Source organism: Perissodus microlepis, chromosome 10, assembly GCF_051167445.1.
Source record: "Perissodus microlepis isolate ML-2025 ecotype Zambia chromosome 10, ASM5116744v1, whole genome shotgun sequence".
NCBI classification, from domain to species: Eukaryota; Metazoa; Chordata; class Actinopteri; order Cichliformes; family Cichlidae; genus Perissodus; species Perissodus microlepis.
In genome coordinates, this window is record NC_140470.1 from 5,718,214 (window position 1) to 5,743,104 (window position 24,891).

The following is a 24,891-nucleotide window of genomic DNA, read 5'->3' on the forward strand; positions in this document are numbered from 1 at the left end:
GCAGAGAAACCTTCTTCTGGCAAAAAGTGTTCTTAATTTACTTTATCAACAATGTATTGCTAAGGAGTTTTTCTTTGGATTGAGCAACATTTAAACAGAAGGAAAATTGGAATGGAATATTTTGGTAAACCATTGCTCAATTTATGTCTGAATGAGAGCAGTTAATTCTTGATGTAGTTGCAAGGCGACTTGTGAAACAGGAAAAAGGCTGTTGAAAAGGAAACAAATTGAAGTGACAGTTGGGCTCGATGGTTCTGCAGCAGGACGATGATTCTAAAGACACCAGCAAGTCCACCTCTGAATGGCTTTAGAAAAACAAAATGAAGACTTTGGAGTGGACTACATAAAGTTTTGAACTGAATCTGATTGCAAACACTTGATGGCAGTTGTACCCCTGCATTTAGATTTTATGTTTACTTGTGTTATCTTTGTGAAATATTTAAATCTGTTTGATGATCTGAAACATTTGAGTGTGAAAAATACAAAAAATAAGAAATCAGGAAGGGGGCAAATGCTTTTTCACACCACTGTAGTTTGATATCATCCATGTAGACAAGATGGCTAATGATAGCTTCATTCGATAGTCAGTATCTGTAGCCAGTCTTGCAGAACAGCAGTGGGGGCAAGGAAATATCACACTTGATGGTGACTTGTGCAGCTGACTTGAAGTTGTGACATTCCAGGATTCATGTGTGAGACATTAAGTCACAGCCTGTCTTGTAGTCAATCCAGGCAGTGCACAGGTTGTTCAGTCTGGTCTCGCAGTGTCAAGGAACTGCCTACCAGGAGCTGGTGTTTTGCCCCTGTTGTGTTTCTGCCAGCTCATTTCTGGGCCCCGCATGTGTAACAAGCCACGTGTCTGTTAATCTTAAACCACTGTGATGACTGAGAGGAACTTCCATGTGGTACTGAACCAGATTATTAGCCATTAGTTGGATGAGACCAGTTCCTTCTGGGGATCCTATGGGATCAGCACTGTCAAGCCTTTATTTAGCTATTCCAGGTGTATCTCATCCACTAGCAGCTTGTTCATTTGTGCTGCCAGATGCTCATAGATTGCAATTAGCTTCTTTAACCAGAAAGTGTGAATCATGTCTGGGCCTGGTGCTGTCCAACTCTTCATGCTTGAGACTGTGTCTTGCATGTCTGCCACTGTGATGTTTACTGGAGCTTGTTCAAGAAAGCTTGCTGTGGACTGTACAGCTGGATTATTCTCCTGGCTTCTATCTAAGGCCTCAGGTATGGACAGTTTGGTCAACTTCCTAGGCATCCTTTTCTTCGTTATACTTTTCTGCAGCTCCAATAGCTGGAGAAAGACAGATACCTGGCCCTCTTCCCCTAATGGCTACACTTATGTGTTCTTTAAAGTTCAAATGTACCCTCTGGGGCTGTTACTTATTGTGGGTGTATTTGGTCATCTCTTTTCTTTCTCTTGCTGCCACCACATACTATTGGTAATCAAATTATCAATCATCATTCATCATTCATTTGCCCTAATCCAGTTTTAGGATGATGCTGAAATATTGGAAGCAAGTCTGGAACCAGGCATGAACACTTTTTATTGTTCCAAGTACAATATATTATACAGTATAATATTTTAGCATTATATTTGCCTAACACTACTGCCCAGATCCAGTACACATAATTCCTAAAGGTGAGCTCCCCAAACTTTGAGAATGGTTCATTTGTGCAGGATTAAAATGTTACCTTTCACTGCAACACCAAATAGTGTAACTCTCACATCTGCAGTTTATAATAACATGAATGATCATAGAGTCTGGAGTTATTTCTACAAAAACATTCTGCTTGCAACTCCCTTTGAAATTATTTCTTCTTATGAAGAAAACGCTCTGCCTGTTCTGTGAAACTCAAAAACTGCAATGTATCAAAAATCTTTTCAAATAAGTGTGCAATGCATAAAGAGACACTGAAGGGTGAGAGTCAATGAGCTCAGTATGCAAATGTGACAGATGATGATATGCAGAACAACTGGCATACTTCCTCATCTGCTCTGCTGCTCTATGGCCTCTGTGAGATACACCCACTCACTTTCTCTTCAGCATTGACCTTGAGAAATCTTAAGCTTAGACAAGAGAATGTGTGTGTAGGTGTGTGAGAGAGTGAGGGAGTGAGAGAGACATTGTCTGGTAATTAATTCTGTTGGATATTATGCTTGTATGTACTGTTTAAGTAAAGAATAGTGCCCAGCAGAATCTGCTTCCTTGTTTTCTGTGATTGAAAAGGAGGCTCATGTGGCACCTGTTACCCACTACACTGCTCTGATATTGTCAGGGTGGCAGCTTTGCAAGTTGTTTAAAGGGCCATCTGTATATGATCTGAAAATTTCTGCTTTATGCTTGTGTGGGCATTTCATTAGCACTCTGCAGCATTTCACCTGCAAGTGTGAAGCCCATTAACACTGTTATTAGAAGAGCTCAGTTCATGTTATGTTCAGGCCAGAGGTGTCCTCTTGGAGGGAAAGAATCAAAGCAGAGCATCTGCTGGAGCAACCTGATGAGAATAAACTCTCCTGCAATCCTCACTGGATAAACACTTGGAGCCAAAATGAAGGAAAAATACAGCAGTCATAACTTCCAACAAAGACAGTTCCTTTACTTTCAAAACAAACCTGTACACAACAAAGGCTTAAAACCGAATACTACACAGAAAACCTTGACTCCTCTGAGCTTTGGATCGAAATCACTACGTTTTTATAGAAATATTCAGCTTTAATTTAGGTGATTTAAAGAACAGAAATATCCTAGTCCAGAAAAAGTAAACTCAAATGACAGAGTTAAATTAATAAAGAAACTTAGAGAATGAGTATGATAGAACAAACACTGAGAATAATACTAATAATAGCAGTCAAATGCTACTAATGTGTCTTCCCAACATGTTTATCTGTTTGCCTTTTCTGCAGTAGCCATCATCAAAGACACTAAGATTTAAATTACAGCAGAATTAAAAATGAGTACTGAAATGAATACCTGCACTGACAAATCATTCATGATATCAATCTTAAAAGGCTTTGTCACATGCTCATTACTCATATCTTAAGTCCCCTCCCACTGCTTTGCTACTTTTCACATCATCCCACGTAACAAAATTGGTATGGCCCGGATGTGGCCCACACAATGTGCTTACACATGGCCCACATACTGCAAAGAATGACGGCCCTTTGGTGGCCCAGATCTGGTTTGCCAGAGTTGGCCCACAAATTGGGCCAGCACAAGGCCAGTTGCAGACACACTGGTAGTCCTGTGCTGGCCCAGAACAGTTTCAGCTCTGGCCCCAGATGTCAGCCAAATGTGTACCTTAATCAAGTAATAACAACATGTGCCAGAACATAATAGTGCAAAAGTAACTGTTCAGACAGTGAATGGACTGATTCTCATATAGCACTTTTCTACTGTCCCAGATTAATTAAAGTGCTCTATACAACATGCCACATTGTCCCAATCACACACTTTCTCTAACCTGAGTGCTTCCTAACTACATTCATACACATTCAGATTCTTGACATGCAGACTGGACGAGCCAGGGATCGAACCACTAACCTTCCAACCTGTCAGGAAGCTGCTCTACCTCCTGAGCTACAGCCACCAGCTGACAAAGATGAGTAAACCGTTGCTAGGTTTTAGATAAAATGTACACTCACAAACCTGTCAAACCTGCATTTGAAACGTTGGCTACCATAGCAGTATAGTGTTGCACCATGGCATTTGGGTCTTCTAACTAAAATAGGAAAATAGGAACATAAATAGTGCCGTCATTGCCAGACCTGGCCCACATCTCGTTGACATACACCCTGCCCTGACACTGGTCAGTCAGAAGAGCCAGCTTGATGCCAGATCCAGGCCAGACCTGCTTTCTATGGGCCTGGGCCACATAAACCAAACTACAATCGGGCCAGGTGTGGCATGCCATCACATAGACAGTGCCATCTATGCCAGGCCTGCCCCATATCTGGATGACATACGTCTTATCATGCCAGAAGTCAACCAGCAGTGCCGGCTTGATACCAGATATTGCTATGTGGGATGTTGATGTTTAATCAGCTGCAGAGTAAGATTGTTTTCACATCTGAAAGAAAAACTTGCTGAACTAAATTATAATATGCACATATCAATTAAAGGTGCTTAACCAAATTTCAACACCTTTAATTAAGTTATCGGCGCACACCTTTGCTAAAATTTCAGTAACAAAATGCATACAAAAGTGAAAGCAAAAAAAAAGTTAATAACAGAAGATGCATTAGACCTAGTTGATGTGGATGGTGACCCTTAATTACATCACAAGCTTCTTAGCTGATGTTACAACTATTAAATTTGTCTGGAAGAGTATATGAGTATTATACAATAGATCAATTAACAGCCAATGTAAGTGAATGTAAGGTTAGGGTAGTTAATGATAGAAATGGAGTTCTAACAAATGACGACAGTATTGAGAAGATACAAGAAGGCAGTGGATTTAACCATAAAAGGATAACATTAATGAGCCATACTGTAGTAGCGGCCGGTAATAAACCAGTCCTCATAAAGGAACAGTGCTCTTTAATGAATTCAGCACAGACTTTACATCGTAGAGGTAACAGTGACACACATCAGTTATCAGTTAGCCATCTAACTATATTCTAACTCTAAACCTTTACTGACTCTGCTTTACTCTTATTTTGCGACACCACCCTCTAGTGGTGCAATATGGTACGATCATTACAGGACACAACATCTCCTCTCTCTTTATAAAAAGAATTCACCAAATAGCGTAGTACAGAAATAAAGTAATTCACTGTTTAGCAAATCAAACATACGCTTGTGAACAGAAATGTCGCAATAGTTATAACATCAGAATACTACAACTAGAAAATCTAAATAAGCCTGAAATTATATTGTACTCCTATGTAAAATGAAAAGAAATTATTATTCCAGTTTTTTCCATGACAATTTTTCTTGTATTATTGTATTATTATTGTATTATTCTTGCATTGGTGGCAGAAAATCAGTTCTTTTTAAACCCAAGATAGAACAAGTAATAACATTTCTCTAATATTCTTTTTCCAAGCAACCTGTTATGGTACAATATAGTCTTTGTGCCAGCGAGGCTGGTACTTGACGCGTGGCAGTCTTCTGGCAGTAGGTGAGCCAGTCTGAGTGTGGTGCAGCCTAGCAGTGTCAGCGTTCTTTTCAGTCACTGGGCGACAGCGTGCTAGATGAGTGGCATTCCAAATCTTTCCATCGCTCAGCAAGAAGGCATTCGAGCCTTTGGCTTTTGTTACTGTTACAGGAGGGGTAAATCTGGGATTTCCTTTGGGAACATGGTGGGGTTTCCTTATCCTCACACTCTCTCCTGGTAGAAAAGAAGGTTTCCATGCGTGACGCCTACCATCAGTGCAATGTTGCATTTTCAACTGATATTTCTGAACTGAGTGACGTGCAACGTCATCCAGTGGAGACACAGCAGGAGGCAAAGGGAGGACATCCAGTTTAGTACGCATCTTCCTGCCATACAGGAGTTCATGTAGAGAGAGGGAAGTAGCTGCATGCGGTGTTACACAGTAAACTTGAAGCCAATCCAGCACAGTTGCCTTCCAAGGTTTTGACTGCTGGATTGCTGTCTGGATACAGATGCGGAGGGCACGATGAAACCGTTCGATTGCCCCGTTTGCAGCTGGGTAGTAGACAGATGTTCTGCTGTGGGAGAAGCCTCTATTCTGGAGGAATGAGGTGAACATTACAGAGGTGAACTGTGTACCATTGTCAGTTACGATGTTCTCTGGGTTGCCATGATGACTAAAGACAGATGAGAGGAACTGAATGACATCATCAGTAGTAGCAGAAGGTGAAAAGGCAAGCTCAGGCCATTTGGAGTAGTAGTCAGTCAATGTTATGACGTATCTACAAGCAGGTATTGCAGTATCAAAAGGCCCAACAATGTCAAGACCAAGTTTTTTCCACGGTCCATTAGGCAGTGGGACGGGTTGGAGAGGAGCAGGATTAGTATGTGCAGCTTTGTCATTGGACTGGCAAAGGAGGCATGAGGTTATGGCAGACTGAACTTGTGAGTCCATTTTTGGCCACCAGTAGAGATCTCTTAATCTTTGTTTTGTGCGCACAATCCCTTGGTGACTTTCATGTGCCAGTGCAATCAGTTTAGGTCTCACTGAAAGTGGTGCAATGAGCCTTGAGCCTCTGAGAACATAATCATTTAGGGTTGAGAGTTCATTACGGATTTTGTAGTAAGGTGCAAGCGTGACATCAAGCGCTTTGATTGAGGCAGGCCAGCCACTTTGTATTTGTGAACGCAAAGCAACCAGTTCAGGACAAGTTGAACAGGCAGAGTCAAAGTCCGCAACTGGAAGAGAGGACATGGCAGCAGAAACTTGGGCTACCATTTCATGATCTGCATCTGATATGGGATGGGAAGAAACAGGCAGGGGCAGGCGAGAGAGACAGTCAGCTGTATAGTTCTGAGAACCTGGGCGGTAAATAACATCATAGTCAAAACACAGGAGGCAGGCAGACCAGCGGGCGATGCGCATGCCAGCCCTATTAATCCCTTTGGTGCTCAGCAGTGTTGTCAGAGCTTGGTGGTCTGTCCGCAGAGTAAAACGTCGGCCCCACAAATATGTTCTCTATTTCTCTGCAGCCCACACACAAGTATAAGCTTCTTTTTCAACAGTTGAGTACTTTTGTTCTGTTGCAGACAGTGTGCGGGAAGCAAACGCCATAGGTTTTTCTGTGCCATCAGGTTGCACTTGAGCAAATACAGCACCAAGCCCATAGTAACTTGCATCAGTAGAGATCACCACACGCAAGGCAGGGTCAAACAGTGCCAGTGCAGGACTATTCACCAGGAGTTTCTTTACTTCTTCAAAGCTCGCTTGTGCATCTGAAGTCCATGTGAAGGTGTTCTTGTCGTTAGCACAGGCACGCATAGGGGCTACAACAGTTGCAAAGTTTGGCAAGAACTTGGAGTACCATTACACCAAGCCCAGGAAGGATCTCAGAGCAACAGCATCAGATGGGGGAGGGGCTCTCAAAACAGCATCAATATCATCTTTGAGCAGGACAGTGCTAAGGTTTTGGTCATGCTCAGCTGCACTTTTACTGTAGACAATAAGGTCATCCAGGTAGTTTTGGACACCTGGGAGGTCTTTAAGGATTTCAGCCATCATTTTCTGAAAAGCTGAGGGGGCAGAGGCCAGTCCATAAGGTACTCTGCAGAATCTGAAGAGTCCATCATGAGTAATGAATGCTGTCAAATCTCTGCTATCTTCATGCAGGGGCAGCTGGTAGTATGCATTTGCAAGATCAATTGTAGAAAACATCTTTGCACCCTGTAAGCTGGCAAACAATTCATCTACATATGGTAAGGGGTAGCAATCAGTGATCACAGCTTTGTTTGGTTCACAGAGGTCTGCACACAGCCTTATTCCACCAGTTTTCCATCCTGTCACAACAATTGGGGATACCCATGGTGATGCATCAATCCGTTCAATGACACCAGCTTTGAGTAAACGATCCAGTTCGGATGAAACTGAAGCCCTCACAGCAAACGGGAGACGTCGCAGCTTCTGACGGACAGGTTTGACTGTTTGGTCAACTTTCACTTTATGCACAAAGGCACGAACACAGCCAGTATCTGGGGCAGCAGGGATGCAAGAAGCAGGTGATGGGTTTGTAGACATCACAGAAGCAGTAGGATCAGTAGAACAGTATTGCCTGCAATGCTGACATTCAGCGCTTCCATCAGATCTCTTCCAAGAAGAGGAGTTCCTTTCCTTACAACAAAGAACACAGCTGAGGCGGATGCATTTCCTCTGCTCACTGTGACTTGCAGGCAGCCTAACACAGGGATTGTTTTCTTTGTGAATGTAACTAGTTGAAGGTCAGATGGTTTTAGTGGCGTATCACTGAAGTGCTCTTCGTAGATGTGGTTAGGCAGGATAGGAACTGCAGAAAGAACCTGTGTCCACAATCAGTGCAATGTCTTTAGCTGATGAGGTAGGTGTGCTCACATTTATGCTGCATTGCAATCCTTTTGATGCATGAGAAGGATCTGTTAAGTAAAGGACTGTGAGTTTTGGTAAATGTACTTCTCGTACATCTCTTGTCTTGGATGAGCAGCAGACATGAGCAAAATGTCCAATTTTATGACACAGTTTACAAGTAGCATTGATTGTTGCATTGATCACAAGCAAATAATTGTTGAACATACGCATCCACATGTTGAAGGGCAAAGCAGGATCTCCAGGGCACGGCAAAAACATCGGCTGTTGATGGACGTTTGCAGCCATGAGGACTCCGCAAAAAACTAAGCAGAAAAAACATGCAGGGTTACTCGTCGCCAAAATGTAGTAGCAGCCGGTAATAAACCAGTCCTCATAAAGGAACAGTGCTCTTTAATGAATTCAGCACAGACTTTACATCGTAGAGGTAACAGTGACACACATCAGTTATCAGTTAGCCATCTAACTATATTCTAACTCTAAACCTTTACCGAATCTGCTTTTCTCTTATTTTGCGACACCACCCTCTAGTGGTGCAATATGGTACGATCATTACAGGACACAACACATACATTAAAGCTATGGGAAAGAGTCATTGAAGTTAGGTTAAGAAGAGAGGATAGGTTGACTAATGAGGTCAGGCAGGATGTGGCATCGTGATTTGTAGTGAGAGATGAATTTAAATACCTGGGGTCAACCATCCAAAGTAACAGACAGCGCAGAAGAGATGTGAAGAAGGGAGTGCAGGCAGGGTTGGAGCTGGTGGAGATGAGTGTCATGGGTGATTTGTGACAGAAGGATAGCAGCAAAAGTGACAAGATGGTAATTAGACCTGTTATGATGATGGTAGCACTAACAAAAAGACAGGAGGTGGAGCCAGAGGAGGCATAGATGTTAGGTTTTCACTGGGAGAGACCATGGTTGGTGTGACAGAGATGGGGTTATTACATAGAAAAAGTAATTTATTACATATGACGTGTTACGTTTCACAAAAGTAACAAGTCATGTGTAATACATTATATACTCACTGAAGAAAATAATTGTTATAAATTGTTATAAATAATGTTACAGTACTGGTTACATACTTTCTCATTTCTTGGCACAATGAACCGAAAGGCACTGTCTCTTGTGTTAGACTACGGTCTAACACAACAACACATTCCTATCCTAATCGGGACACGCATTCAATCTTTCTTTTAGTATGTATGTATGAACACAAAGGCTACAATGAAAAACAAACATAAAAATCAGCCCAAAGTGGCTTGAAAGTGATTGCCCTTGTTTCTACTTTAGAAACACGAACAGGTAGAAACAGATGCAGGAAGACTGACTGTTCAACACTGCGTTGGGTTACCTGTTTAAGTTCACGCTATGTCTACTGGCCATTCACTCAGCTTTATTAAGGGTCTTGGCTAGCTATGTGTTAGCATGCTATCTGTGCTATCTGTTACTTGCCATCTCTGATTCCCACACTATCTGGTCTGTGGTGGTGGTGACGTATGAATCCTGCTTCCGGGTTCAAACTACTCTGCGTTTATTAAGGCTGTTGTGTTTTTAACATGTTTTAATGCTTTGTATCTTGTTCTATTTAATCTCAACAAGCCCCTAAAAACAGTCAGTGATCACTGCCGGCCTCTCTCAGTTTTCATTTCATCCACTATTCATTTTAAAGCTCAGTTTCTAAAACCTTACAATGTAACTATAGCCCAGCCCATGCAGCAGTATATTAGTGACTAAAGACAAAAGGTTTGAGGTGTGATATAAACTGCAATGGAGTTTGAAAACAAAATGTGGGTGTGTGTGGTTTAGGATGTGTTTGTGCGGGGGGCGCAAAGATTTTCTTGTAAAACAAAAGGGGGGCCTAGCAAAAAAAAGTTTGGGAACCACTGACCTCAGCTAAAATAGACTCCAGGTTGCAGAGGCACATAAGAAAGTGACGGGTAGATAATCTGAGATCCCAAGTTAAAATAGGGAAAGAAACAGCAGATATGGTCCGAAAAATACGGTAACTTAAGGTGCACCAGATTATAAGGTGCATTAAGCGAAAAAAACAGTCAGCTAAGTCAAACTTAACTCAACTCATTCTTCTTGCTTCCTCCACTTCCGTACTATTGATTCATTAATGTTGAATTCTCTCGCAACTGCGCTATTCCCATGTTGTTGCAGTATATTAATGACTAACCTCATATTGTAGATGGATTATCTCAGTTGTTCTCCTGACTGAAGTTTGATTCGTTTACAGCACCCTGCCATGCCATTGGATTTGTCCCTAACAATCGGGAACCCTCACGTTAACTTTTATCGAGTGGAAAAAAGTTAGCGTTCATCCTCCAGCTTCACTGTGTTTATATTATGCTAACATAGCTGTGTTGCTAGTGATTACTTAGCACATCATTATATGCCAGCTAGTCCAACTTCAGTAACCCTACAAACGTCATTACTGTTTAGTTTCCTGTCTTCATTGATGTCAGAAGTGATAGCAGAGCTGTACGTTTTAATTTTTCAGAAATCCCTCAGTCAGAACATGGTATATTATGTTTAGGTGGAAACTAGCGAGCTAACTCTCTGCTAACTTCTAACGGCATTAAATTCAATAAATTCTGTTTTCTTGGATGCCTAGATTTTAAACTTAATTGTTACACCTGGTAGAGCAACCACACTGATCATTTTATTACAGATAAAGGAATTTAATCAGTTTGCAACTCTCAGTGATGCCGCAGTGTTCGTTTGACTTTGGGACCTGAAGCAGAGTTTGGACCCGTAAACGGCTAATGACATCAGACTTAAAGACCGGATTGTCCTTTTGTCAAATAAATATATAAGTAATGTCTGTGTTGCAGAATGCGCCACCATTTTACTCCCCCACATACAATGAAACTGTAGCTCCACTGTGCAAGAAGAAGAAAGAATGTTTTGGGGGGGGGGGGTTCACATTGGTGAACTTGTGAAACATTTTTTTACATTTTAGATTATTTGTACCCCTCAATCCCTAGATTTTTTTTTTTTCGTTTTCCCATTGATGGGGAAAAAAAGAACTATTGTCATCACATGGTGGAAGCAATGTCATAACATGTGCATGTATGGCTGCCAACGGAACCATGTCACAAGTACCAGGGATTTTGAATTTAATATACTGATATTTCAATAAGTCTATTAGATAAGTGTATTTTTAGGGAAACTAGTAGAAGAATACTAGTATTAAGTAGTATTAAGTTGCTACATTTGAGAAGCTTATAATGTCTTACATTAAAGTTGCTTCAATATGCTGTTTACCTCCATCTCCCCTTTTAATTAACTGTCACTGATTATTGCTGTCACTGTGTCCTGCCAAATAAAACTGGCATTAAAGGCTTTTCTTTTCCCCAGAAAAATGCAATTGCTGAGATTTATTTTGTTTTCCAGCAGACCGTGTCTGGGCTGATGCATACTATTTTCTATAGCTACAGCTAGGTTCCATGCATGTGCCCCCCTGCCCTGTTGATTGGATATCCTATTAAAATTAATTTAATTTATCAATTTATCAATCCACTGGGCATGCTTTTGAACAATTTTAACTGCAACAGATAATAACTCACTTAAATGAAAAATATAAAGTCTTGGTTCACAGTGTTGAATATTAGTTAGCAGAGAGTTATGGCGTTATTTGTGCCACTATTCTGAGCGCACTAAAAAAAATTTGCACCTGCAAGTGTTGCATTTTGAGGAGAAATTTATTTTGAGCGAAGAAAAGCTAAATTTGAGTGAACAAAATTCATTGCTGCGTGCAAAAAATGTATTTCAGTGTTTGCTATTATCCATACACACACACACAATAGCAACTCCTCTCGCTCAGTTTTTGCATTTCCGCTTGCTCGCAATGTGTTGCTTGCGCGCTCAAGATTTCTGCCCGTGCGCGTTCAACTCTTTCTGTACACCATTATTTTTGTGCCACAAAACCAGCCGATCACAGACTTGGATGCAAAAAAATCAGATTCGCTGTTTTGGTGTCCAATCAGCTCGAAATGACGAAATGCAATATCCCAGAATGCCTTTCGTCCAAAACTCAAATGAGGCAGTGGCAGAGGAACGCAGAGTGGTGGAGTTTGAAATGTTACTCTTTCTGGGTCACAAAAAAAACTTTTAAGATATTTTCAGGCAAGAATGGTGCTGTGTAAACTTGAAATAGCTGCTCAATTTATCAAGACATCACATATTTGCAAAAGTGCTCTAACGTTTTCAGAGATGCCTGATACCCACCAGCTGACCGGGTGGTCGAGGCGCGGCTCCCGGCACATCGTTTTCAAGCCCCCCGTGGTCTTTCGCTACTTGGGTTAAACATACTATATAAGTCACTTAGATCAGCGGTCCCCAACCTTTTTTTGCGCCACGGAACGATTTAATGTCAGATAATATGTTCACGGAACGGCCTTAATGTTTCGTGGATAAATACAACAAAATAAAAGCTCTACAAGTAAGACTACAGTATTAAGTAAAACGTTCCAGTTATGAAGCTGAACTTTAATCTCAGCCAAACTGATTTATTCAGGAACAAATCAAACACTGAAATAAACCAAACATTAACATTTAGGAGTTATCTAAGTGACTCATATATCGTGTTTAACCCAAGTAGCAAAAGACCACCGGGGGTTTGAAAACGATGTGCTGGGAGTCTGCGCCTTGACCACCCTATCAGCCAGGGCTGGACTGGCCGACTACACCACCAGGTATTATAGAAAAAAAACATAAAGCCTTTGAACGAAAACAAACACTGTTGTGACAGTGATGTACACTGTCTTGTTGGTATATATGTATCATTTGTATACAGTGTATCACCTTCATGTTTCCCTCTCACCAGATATTCAAACCGATATCATGACCAGCAGCTTTTACGGCTGTGGCTGCAGCAAACATCAGCTGATATTAGAAAGTAATATTAAATAAATTCTAACAATAGCTTATCAAGCTTAAACGTGCTGCTGTTATTTAGCGCAACATCCGCTGGTTTCCTCTTTCTGGCACAAAGTGGGCAATAAACAAACAAGAGAGACAGGACTTGCGGCAGAAAAGCCGATCAGTTGATCATTGATCAGTTTCATGATTGAAGTAGCAGCAGGAGAGGGAGGGGGAGAGAACGAGAGAAGAAGAGGCAGCTGTGCAACAAAGACACAGAATAACTCCTGCTTTGTCTTTTCTTTCATTCTAGCTAAAGTACGGGACAAATCGTGTTCCTCAATGCGAATGTATTGTAATTGGTCCAGCCCAGAGCTGATCATGACCAATTGGCCAATCCACCACTTTAATCCACCACTTTTCATTGTTTATACTGTTACAAAAACAAACAAAAAACATAAAAATAAAAAGTCACCATCGGCCACCGGGCAAATGCCTGGTATGCCCAATTGCCAGTCCAGCTATGCGGTCAGCTGGTGGGTAACAGGCAAAATGTTAGAGCACTTTTGCAAATATGTGATGTCTTGATAAATCGAGCACATATTTCAAGTTTACACAGAACTATTCTCGCCTGAAAATATCTTAAAATTTATTTTGTAATCCCTAAAGAGTAATATTTCAAACTCCGCCACTCTGCGTTCCTCCGCCACTGTCTCCTTTGAGTTTTGGACAATATGCATTTTTGGATATTGCATTTCGTCATTTCGAGCTGATTGGACACTATGGTGGGCGTGGTCTGCGGTGCCGTGCGGACGCACCTGCATGGCATCCGCAATCACGCCCACCTGTTAAAACACGGGGACTCAGGGGTTGGTGGGTTGTTGTCAGTGTGTGTGGCTGGCAGCGAGAGAAAGCTGCAGCCACAACAGCCACAACACCGCCGCCTGCTCCTGCTGTGTGGCCACCATCTCGGCCACCATTTGGGTCAGGTCCTTCCCCGGCTGGCCCAGTCGCAGGTCTGCTGTGTCCCCATCCTGGGTTTCGGCACCACTGTAACAAACCCAAAGCAGACCTGGGTACATGTTCATGCTTCGCAGCTTCTCTTTATTAATGGTTGCTTGTTCACACACAGTTGTGGTGTACAGAAAGAGTTGAACGCGCACAGGCAGATATTTCAAGTGTACACAGCACATACAATTTTTTCAAGTGTACACAGCACATAAAATTTTTTCAAGTGTACACAGCACATAAAAATTTTTTTTACGTGTGCTTAAATTCTTTTTTACGTGCGTTCAGAATAGTGGCACAAAAGTAACGCCATAGAGAATGGCTTTCATTTATTTTGAGATGTTTTTGTGCCTGCATTCAAAGCACTTTCTACTACAAGTCGAATTAACCAAGTCACAGATACATTCACATTGCATGTGAGACTTCATTTATCTATACTTAAGCACTTTTATTTAACATTCGCATACACATGCAGTTTAGTAGACATTCAACAATGAACAAATTGTTAAATGTGAATATGAACGCTTTTTCTAGCAAAAAGAAAAAAAAAACTAAGATGAGACTAATGGTGCATGAAAAAAATGTTTCAGTGCCTTGCTGTTCTTAAAATTGGTTGGCACTTTGACTTTGGTTTCCAGTGACCTGTAGAAGCAAACATTGGAATGTATCACTTATATTAGACAAACATAAACAGATAAACATATGCTTCTGTTACATTTCATTAAATCATACAGATTTCCCTTCCTGTCCCCCTCACATAAAGAAAGTTCCTTCCTTCAATTACTGGCTAGGGCCTTGCGTGGTCTCCCTTTATCTGTATGTGTTTTCTCTCGGTGCCTCATTCTAAAGACATACATGCTTACTTGGTGATTTTACATTAGCTGCTGATGAGAGGTAAATAACATGCTTAAAACTGTGTAGAATAAAGCACTCTATGAATATATAGTTAAATATGGCTATACATTAGTAGTCTAATGTAGTCTATTGTATTTTCTGTAAGCAGTAAGACTAGAAAAGTACTTTAAAAGCCTATATAAGAATTATGTGTCTTGAAAACTGCAGTTAATTACACCTCCAGTGACTTCCAATGCTGGTAATGAAAGCCTTATCTTGGAGTAAATGTTATATTGAGCTCATTTATTGCCAGCATATGATGTGTGAGGACCAATATTTCCTTCTTTAGTTCACTTTTGTTTTAATACCAAATTTAGAGTCATCATTTTATTTTATTTTTTTTAATTATATTTTTATTGAAGAAAAAAAAGGGACTTGTTACAATAAAGTGCATTGACATTATTTAGTCAAAAAAAAGAGAAAAGAAAAAAAAAACTTTTTCTTAGTCCTTTTGTTTTACATTCTGATAGCAAAAAAAATAAAATTAACTCATTGGCTTGACAGTGTGTTACATAATGCAGCATGTTTAACTTATTTACAAAGACTACATTAGATACATATTATGAAGTTGAGGGTCAACCTGACATTGTACGATACATGGGAGATACACCAATTCAGGGCTGGTCTTACCTAAATTCAGGCCGGATGGGGGACACAAAGCTAATCCATTTATTCCATATTTTGTAGAATTTGTCTTTTCGAATTTTTAAAAAGAATGTCAATTTTTCCATTTTAAATATTTCGAAAACCACATTAAACCAATCCTCAAGTGTTGGCGGAGTTGGATTTAACCACTTTCTGGTTATTGATTTTTTTGCTGGCCGCTAATAGCGCTTGTAAGAGTGTTGTGTCCCCTCCCCGGACCGAGCCAGCAACCAAGCCCAAGTACAAATTTACAAAATTGATGTCAAATTTTATCTTAAAAACCTCACACAAAGTTTTATGAATTCCCAGGCAGTAATTTTTTAAGTTAGGGCAATCCCAAAACATATGATAATGATGTGCCTCTTCTGATCCACATCTTCTCCAGCATTCTGCTGTCCCATTTTTATATTTAGTTTGATGAGGGGTTTTGAAAAATCTAATAATGTTCTTCCAACAGTGGTCTCTCCAAGATAAAGAACTTGTTGAGTACCAATGAAAATTACAAATCCTCTCCCAGTTCTCGTTTGTTATACCCATCCCCGATTCCAATTCCCATTTAATCTTAACATTTTGAGTAGTATCCTTCCTTGCTTGAAGGAGCACATCATATAGTTTGGAGATTGCCTTTCTCAGCGAACTATCATATGCTAATTTAACTATCTTAAAAATTTCTGACTCAACCATAGAGTCATCATTTTAGCATCATACATGCAGCATTATAGACATGTGCAGATTCAGTCTTTACCTGAAGTCGTGAAGTCGTTCAGTCTCAGCACTACACTGAGATTTACCCATGACAGTCTGATAATATGAACCACTGAGTCACTAAGTTATTTGTCTGATTTTCCAAAATTATTTGATTCTCCTGCATTTTGGTGATTTGGTATTATAATGATAGCAGCTTTAAGTAGTGTTAGCTTTGGTAGAATTTTTGCCAATGCCAGAGACTTTTATGGCCTTTATACTCTATACCAGGGGTCAGCAACCTTTAAGACTCAAAGAGCCATTTGGACCCGGTTTCCACGCAAAAGAAAACACTGGGAGCCGCAAATACTTTTTGACATCTAAAATGAAGATAACACTGTACACAACATTGTTTTTTACCTTTTTTTTTTTACCTTTGTGTGAACAACTAAGGTGTGTTGCTTATGAAATCCATGAAGTGCTATGGAGAAAATCATATTTTATTTATGTAATTAACACATTTTGAACTCTTAAAGAAATATAACAAAAGGAAAGACACCCAGCTGAACTAAAATGATCCATGTAGCAGACAAAAACTGTTGTGAGCCACCACCCTTATATCTCCTTTAGGCTTTTGGAGCCTTGACCTGACTTTTAAAAAATAATTGGAAAAAAAGCACTATGCTGCTAAAAAATGAAAAATAGATATTTGCAAAATTCTGCCTAAATATGTATTTTACCTGGTTGATGTGTGTGGCGGGGCGTGGTCTGCAGCGCCGCTGCAGGGGAGGCGGACGCACTTGAGCGGCACCCGCAATCACGCCTCGCCACCTTAACGTCTGTGCTATCTATGCTGTTGTGTTGCTATGTGTCGGGCTGTGAGCTGAAAAGCTACAACCGGCTGTATGCGTACAGCAACCATGTGTGAAAAGTGGTCAATAAAGAGATGCTGAAAAGCATGTTCATGGAAACATCGTCGGGTCTGCCGTGATATGTTTACAATGGGACTTCTGCTCCTGAACCTCTGCGCACAGCGTCTGCATATCGCAGCTGCACGAAGTCACTTTCATCTTTACGCAGGCCTGTAAGCTGTCATCTGTGAGGCGCAAGCGGTGTTTGTTTTTAACATAGTTCATGGTGGAGAATAGCTGCTGACATAATGTGGATCCGAAGTTCCATAAGTGGCCTACCTGGGGTTGAAAGTCTCGATAAATGCATGCCGTTTCGGTGGGTATACCGGCTTCCGCGAGTATGACTCTTATTTTAAGAGATGAAAAAAATAATAGAATATAATTTTATTTTTATATTTCAATATTACAATAATCTTCCAATGTAGAACCACAAGTTAAAAAAGAACTAACATAAATAAAATACACTTCAGCTAAATACTTCTAATTTATTTTCCCAAACCACGTGGAGCCGCACTATAAGGACTAAAGAGCCGCATGCGGCTCCGGAGCCGCATGTTGCCGACCCCTGCTCTATACTATATAGAGACCCGTACGCTTGCTTAAATCAGTATGCTTGAGTAAAACAGGTATTTCATTCTTATATTGCACATGCACAGAACACTTATGGAACATCACTTTACTCCTGCCTCGCTTTTTTGTATAACTGGTGACTGTCTGCTATGGTAATTTATCACCTGGTAAATTCTAATGGGCTGGCATTTATATAGTAATTTTTAAGTGTTTTTACACTATCCACCGTGTTCACACAATGCTTAATTCTATGCACTTAATTTTTCACATGCACCCATAATAATGGATGAATCAAGAAATTTAGCATTCAGTACTTTGCTCCAGGACACTATGATATAGACAAGGAGACAAGGATCAAACCTCTGACCTTATTAGCATAAACTGTGGTGCATTAGGCTTTTTCCAGACTTAAAAGCAAACATTAGATTGTAGCAAGAATAAGGCAATACTTCATCCTATACTTGCTAGCACACATAAATGAACACATACAGTACAGAGCTGTGACATTTGTTCAAATCATTCAAATACATTACTTGTTATATGCTACAATACTACAATGAACTGTAAAATTGGCAGCACTTTTGCAGTAAACTTGTTTTGAAGCATTTACTGTTTTGAGAAGTGGAAAAAGCAGCAAACTAAAGAATCATTGTAAGCAGACACAAACTCATTCTGGCATGTTGGATTTTCTCTTGCATATACAGGGAGTGCAGAATTATTAGGCAAGTTGTATTTTTGAGGAATAATTTTATTATTGAACAACAACCATGTTCTCAATGAACCCAAAAAACTCATTAATATCAAAGCTGAATGTTTTTGGAAGTAGTTTTTAGTTTGTTTTTAGTTTTAGCTATTTTAGGGGGATATCTGTGTGTGCAGGTGACTATTACTGTGCATAATTATTAGGCAACTTAACAAAAAACAAATATATACCCATTTCAATTATTTATTTTTACCAGTGAAACCAATATAACATCTCCACATTCACAAATATACATTTCTGACATTCAAAAACAAAACAAAAACAAATCAGTGACCAATATAGCCACCTTTCTTTGCAAGGACATTCAAAAGCCTGCCATCCATGGATTCGGTCAGTGTTTTGATCTGTTCACCATCAACATTGCGTGCAGCAGCAACCACAGCCTCCCAGACACTGTTCAGAGAGGTGTACTGTTTTCCCTCCTTGTAAATCTCACATTTGATGATGGACCACAGGTTCTCAATGGGGTTCAGATCAGGTGAACAAGGTGGCCATGTCATTAGTTTTTCTTCTTTTATACCCTTTCTTGCCAGCCATGCTGTGGAGTACTTGGACGCGTGTGATGGAGCATTGTCCTGCATGAAAATCATGTTTTTCTTGAAGGATGCAGACTTCTTCCTGTACCACTGCTTGAAGAAGGTGTCTTCCAGAAACTGGCAGTAGGACTGGGAGTTGAGCTTGACTCCATCCTCAACCCGAAAAGGCCCCACAAGCTCATCTTTGATGATACCAGCCCAAACCAGTACTCCACCTCCACCTTGCTGGCGTCTGAGTCGGACTGGAGCTCTCTGCCCTTTACCAATCCAGCCACGGGCCCATCCATCTGGCCCATCAAGACTCACTCTCATTTCATCAGTCCATAAAACCTTAGAAAAACCAGTCTTGAGATATTTCTTGGCCCAGTCTTGACGTTTCAGCTTGTGTGTCTTGTTCAGTGGTGGTCGTCTTTCAGCCTTTCTTACCTTGGCCATGTCTCTGAGTATTGCACACCTTGTGCTTTTGGGCACTCCAGTGATGTTGCAGCTCTGAAATATGGCCAACGTGGTGGCAAGTGGCATCTTGGCAGCTGCACGCTTGACTTTTCTCAGTTCATGGGCAGTTATTTTGCGCCTTGGTTTTTCCACACGCTTCTTGCGACCCTGTTGACTATTTTGAATGAAACGCTTGATTGTTCGATGATCACGCTTCAGAAGCTTTGCAATTTTGAGACTGCTGCATCCCTCTGCAAGATATCTCACTATTTTTGACTTTTCTGAGCCTGTCAAGTCCTTCTTTTGACCCATTTTGCCAAAGGAAAGGACGTTGCCTAATAATTATGCACACCTGATATAGGGTGTTGATGTCATTAGACCACACCCCTTCTCATTACAGAGATGCACATCACCTAATATGCTTAATTGGTAGTAGGCTTTCGAGCCTATACAGCTTGGAGTAAGACAACATGCATGAAGAGGATGAAGTGGACAAAATACTCATTTGCCTAATAATTCTGCACTCCCTGTAAATGTTGAAACTGCTATGCATCAAATTCTGTGACGTGCATCTGACCAAACTGAACAGCACATTACCTTCCCAGTGAACAATGCAATACACTGTTCGTTGGTGATGTATGGTGTTATTTGTTTTCCATTTTTGTTGTTGTTGTTGTTTTTGGTTTTTTTGCATTTATCTTTAACAGGAAAGCTGCAAGAACGCCACTCAGGAGCTGCCCTGAATGGACTGGAACGCAGGCCTCTGCAGTAGTGTTTCAGCATATAGAGAACTGTACCAGCACCCATGTATGAAATTCCTTAACATCCAGCATAAAACATCATTCAAGCTGGAGAGCAGCTTGTTATGGGACACAAAAACAAATAAAACACGAAATGTATCTTTTTGTTGAAGCTACATAATTCACTCACTCATACTAAAAATTAGTCACAAAGACTCAGGCAACGTCTAAAATTGTGTTTGTCTTTTTAAGATAGATGTTGGACTTGATCACATTGTGTGCATCAGAATCTATGGAGGGATACAATTAGATTTTTAGTGCTAAAAAAAGAATAGCAGGAATACTTAGGAAACACATCAGATCTTATTGTGGTATGAGTGAAAGGATGCCACATTATTTGATGGATTTTATGATCATTATTATTATTTGACATGGCTTTTGCTTTGCTCCTGCTAAATCACTTCAATAAAATATCCTGCATTCAAAAATTCAAAAAACCTTTTGTAAAACAGTAAAGGTAAAAACCTGTGTTTCATTACAACATCACACAAAGGGCTCTTTCACATTACACTAGCCTATAAATTAACACATTCTAGGGACCTACGTGCCCAGGTCACTAAACTAAATGCACCTAATAGGCAAGTATACAGATTTAGAGGAGAGCTGCTGATAACGGGTGTGGCTAAAGAGGAAGAGCACCACCTTGGCAAGAAGGATCGACCTGATCTGACCTGACCTGACCTGACCTGACCTTCCCGTATTTGGGGTGCCTGGTCAAAATTCCAAAAACTTTAGCTAGTGTTTCCTTTCCATCTTCCACCACTCTTGTTATATTTGGTTTTGTTCCTTTAAGTCATGTTTTCCCCACTTTCTGGATTATTATTTTTTTTGTGCTGTCCTACCTCTGTCTTCCTCTGTCTTCCTCTCAACACAATTTCAAAACTGGTATATACATTAAAGTTCACACTTTCAACACAATCTCTCCCCAGACGAGAAGGATGATGAACAGGATGAGAACTGTGCTCATATATGAGAGTAGGTTCACCCTGAGCACATGTGACGGATGTGAAACTCGCTGAAGAAGCCATCGAGAACATTATGCTGCCTGTGATGTTATCTACACACCAACATATAAACATTCACACGTATCCAGGAACTGTTGAGTCAGCTATTTCTGATTAATCAACTGTGCTTTAATGCAGCAAACATGTAAGTGATTTTAGAAACAGCAGAGGCATTTGCTTGAAATATTACATAGCTTCTTGAAAATCATCTGTCTTTGTGGCATCTTTTAAAATGTTATTGGAATTTGTAAAGGATCTACTACTTTCTGTATGTTAATGTTTAAAGTGAAAGGCATATGAGCCTGTTTTGTTGTTTTATCAAAGAAAGACCTAATCAGTGTTCTTTTTTTTGTTCAAAAATTTTAGTTCTTTTTGTTTGTTTTTTGTTTGTTTTGTCATCCTGGAGTCAAATCCATGCATAGATCTTGCCGGGCTCAGAGCAGCAAACATCTGTGTAACACTGCCACGCTACATTAAATGCTTGTCACATGGAAGATGCACTGTTGTGGACATTGTTGCATGAATTTCTGTGAACACGTTACTTGTGTATATATGTTTGTGTCTGACTGAGGTTTATGGCAGACAATTAACCATGTCTGGCAATTTGGCATAGATTCACTCACTTAGCATCTTCCAACTATGCTAATGAATCATTTCCACTTCGCATTGCTTTGTGCATTAGCATAACGGGACTTGCAATGGAGCGTACCATGTTAGAAAGGAAATGCTGCCTTGATGTAACTGAAATATCTACTTGTTATTGTTCCATTTCCTCTTTCGTGTAATTTTTTCTCATTTTTTCTCAAATCCACATTGAATCATCCCATGAAAAGACCAGAGCAAGACCTCAGACACAAAAGTTACCATGTCACCTTTGCTGCTGTGTGGCAGAGGTGTCTTATGCCTCAATCACATTGCAATGCTGAAATAAAACAAAACAAAGCTCCCTCATTGCAGGGCCAGAAGCCAGGGCTGGACTGATAATCTGGCATTTGCTGGTGGGTCAATACACTTCTGGGTGGATTTGTAAATACGTTTTTTTTATGTCAATGTGCTTACTAAGGTTACAGGTTGGCTTGAAGGCACACTCCATGCTGGCCGTACAAACACTGACAGCAGCCCAATCTTATTTTATTTACTGACAGTGGATTGCTTAGTCAAATTTCTTAATCCAGCCGGCCCTCCCCTATCTTCCCTGTACACCTATGCACCTTCAATGCAATTCATTTCATTTTCATTTTATTTATATAGCACCAAATCACAACAACAGTTGCCTCAAGGTGCTTTATATTGTAAGGTAAAGACCCTACAATGTGACAACGGGAAGGAAAATATCCCTTTTAATAGTAAGAAACTTCGAGCAGAAGCAGGCTCAGAAAGGGGGTGGCCATCTGCTGCGACTGGTCGGGTAAAGGGAGGAAGACAGAGGTTAGTGTGGAAGAAATTGTTGATAAAAATGGCCAAACAAAAGTAAAAAGTTGAAGCTGAAAATATGAAAATATGAGAGAGAAAAAGAAAGAAAATCTAGGAATAACTGCAGCAAAATGTGTCAAATTAACCAACATGTTAGCAGGTACACTATACACACTAGTACCAAGAACAAGTAGGAAGAAGCCCTTACAGTCACAAATGGTTGTTGTTGCTATTAGCCTTATAATACATAATTAGCATTTGTATATATATATACATACGTATATATGCAGTGTTTATTTATTGATTTAGCATCAAGACATTTTTACTCACTTTTGCAAGTACTCCCTAAATCTAGAACTTCCATGCAAACTGCAAGATAGCAGGAACCACCTGAGCTGCATGGAACCACCTGAGCTCAAGCCTCGGATGCAGACAGGGCAGGGTTACTCCTAAAAGTCTCCAATTGAGATCTTAGTTAAGGGCCTCCAAGCAACAAAAATCCTTCAGAAGGGTGAGAGCCAGCTGCTCAACGAATGAGTGAGAACAAATTTTACCATCAATGAGAGGAGTGGATCTGACAAAGACTTACAATGCTTTTAGATAAGAAGACTCTTCAAAAGGTGATTGAATTCACTGAGAAAGCTTGTCTAGCACAGTGTGCTTCTAAAACACCGGCACTGTGACTGGAAGTGATCACAGCCACAGAATCAGCAATTCAATACAACAACATTGCAGATGTGGAAACAAAGCAACTGCAGACAAACGTGTTGACCTGTCTCAGAAATCCAAAGACCCCAGCATCCATAGCAACATGGAGGAGAAGAAGGCACTCACATCACTTAGTAAGGGCAACATAATCACCATCCTTTCAGCAGACAAGGGTATAGGTGCATATTTTTCTAAACCAGACAAACAATGGTTAAGTCAGCATATTCACCCTTTTTCCACAGTTCCATTAGTAATGAATCACTACAAATACCTCATACATTGGGTATGTGACATTTGTAACATTTTCAACATTGGGACATCCACAAACGATAAAATCCATGAACTTCATTGCCCATCTTAGAGTATAGTCAAAAGTATCCAAATAAATGTGCAGTTTCACTTTTGTAACTATAATTTGCCAAAAAGGTCTGTCATTTTAGTGTAAAGTGCTGTACCCAAGCATGGTGTGTTATTGAAGGCACTCACATCATTTAGTAAGGGCAACATCATCACCATACCCTACTGCAGTCCATTTTCAACCAGCCAGAGCAACTTGTTTCACTTACCTAGAGAAAAAGGGAGAAAAGAGACAGAAAAAAGGCCAATAAATTACATCATGCATTCAACGTGTCACATTAGCACAAGGAGTGGACTCACTTATTTATTCATTGCACTGGGTATTGGCACTGACTTGCTAAAGGGGAGTCAGAATTTGATTTTGTTAAAATGTCACTGATGGTAGGATAGCATGCAATGCACAGCATTCTGAGTCTAAATAAACAACATATGAGAGCTCAGTTTTACAATACACGGAAACCTGCAATAACACAGATATCCTCTAGCACCTTTTTTCAAGGTCACAGATTAATTCATTTGTCATAGTATCATGGATGCAGTTAACTATTTCATTTTTAAAAAAGGTTTACTGTATGTAACCTGAATAAAACAAATGCTGGACATAACTTGAGCTGCTTGACTTCTGGTAATGAACTGGTGTTTTAATTTCCAGGCATTTAGTCACGAAATAATAAAATATCCCTTATATTTAAATATTTACTTGTACAGAGGATAAATAGTAAGTATTCACACATAATCTACAACAGTTAAGGTAGTCAAATGCACAAAAGAATCAAAATTATAAGGAACATTTTCTTCCACCAATAAAATCCTTTACCTTAAACAAACAAACAAATGAATTCTGATCTCTTTCTCCCAGCTCACCAATTATTTGAATCTTTACACTCAGACAGAAGCTATAAATCATATACAACTAACACACAGTTTTCACAACTCTGCAGTGCACATTTGTCATATATATTTGGATATTTGAATTTGAGTGCTTATGACTGTCAGCACATGCATAATGTTCTGTTCGATCAGATAGCACTCAGATATGAAAATAAAACCTTACAGATGGTTGGAATCTATCATAGCTTGTTCATTTCTGTCCTTTAACACTTAGTACATGAACTTCTTTTATGCAAATAAATAAATAATAAAAATGTAATATATATATATATATTTAATATATATTTTTAAAGTTTAATCAGAAGGTTCACTAAAACTCAATTTTTAAATAATTCTGGTAAGAATTTCATAGTTCTGGCTTTATATCGTTAAGAAATATGATGTTTGACAATTGA

At 39.9% G+C, this 24,891-nt stretch overlaps 1 protein-coding gene across 2 annotated transcripts in view; it reads right to left on the reverse strand.

The window, feature by feature from the left end:
- The window catches only part of ntm (neurotrimin), a 404,648-nt gene that overhangs the window by 203,238 nt on the left and 176,519 nt on the right, over nucleotides 1–24,891 (reverse strand). The window contains exon 2 of one of the 2 annotated variants that reach the window (XM_084941577.1): nucleotides 13,644–23,814. The exons of the other annotated variant lie outside the window; for it this stretch is intronic. Coding sequence (XP_084797703.1) covers nucleotides 18,619–19,635 — 1,017 coding nt within the window. The 5' untranslated portion in view covers nucleotides 19,636–23,814 and the 3' untranslated portion in view covers nucleotides 13,644–18,618. Of the gene's footprint in view, nucleotides 1–13,643; nucleotides 23,815–24,891 lie in introns of those variants that run through there. 2 annotated transcript variants of the gene reach the window in all.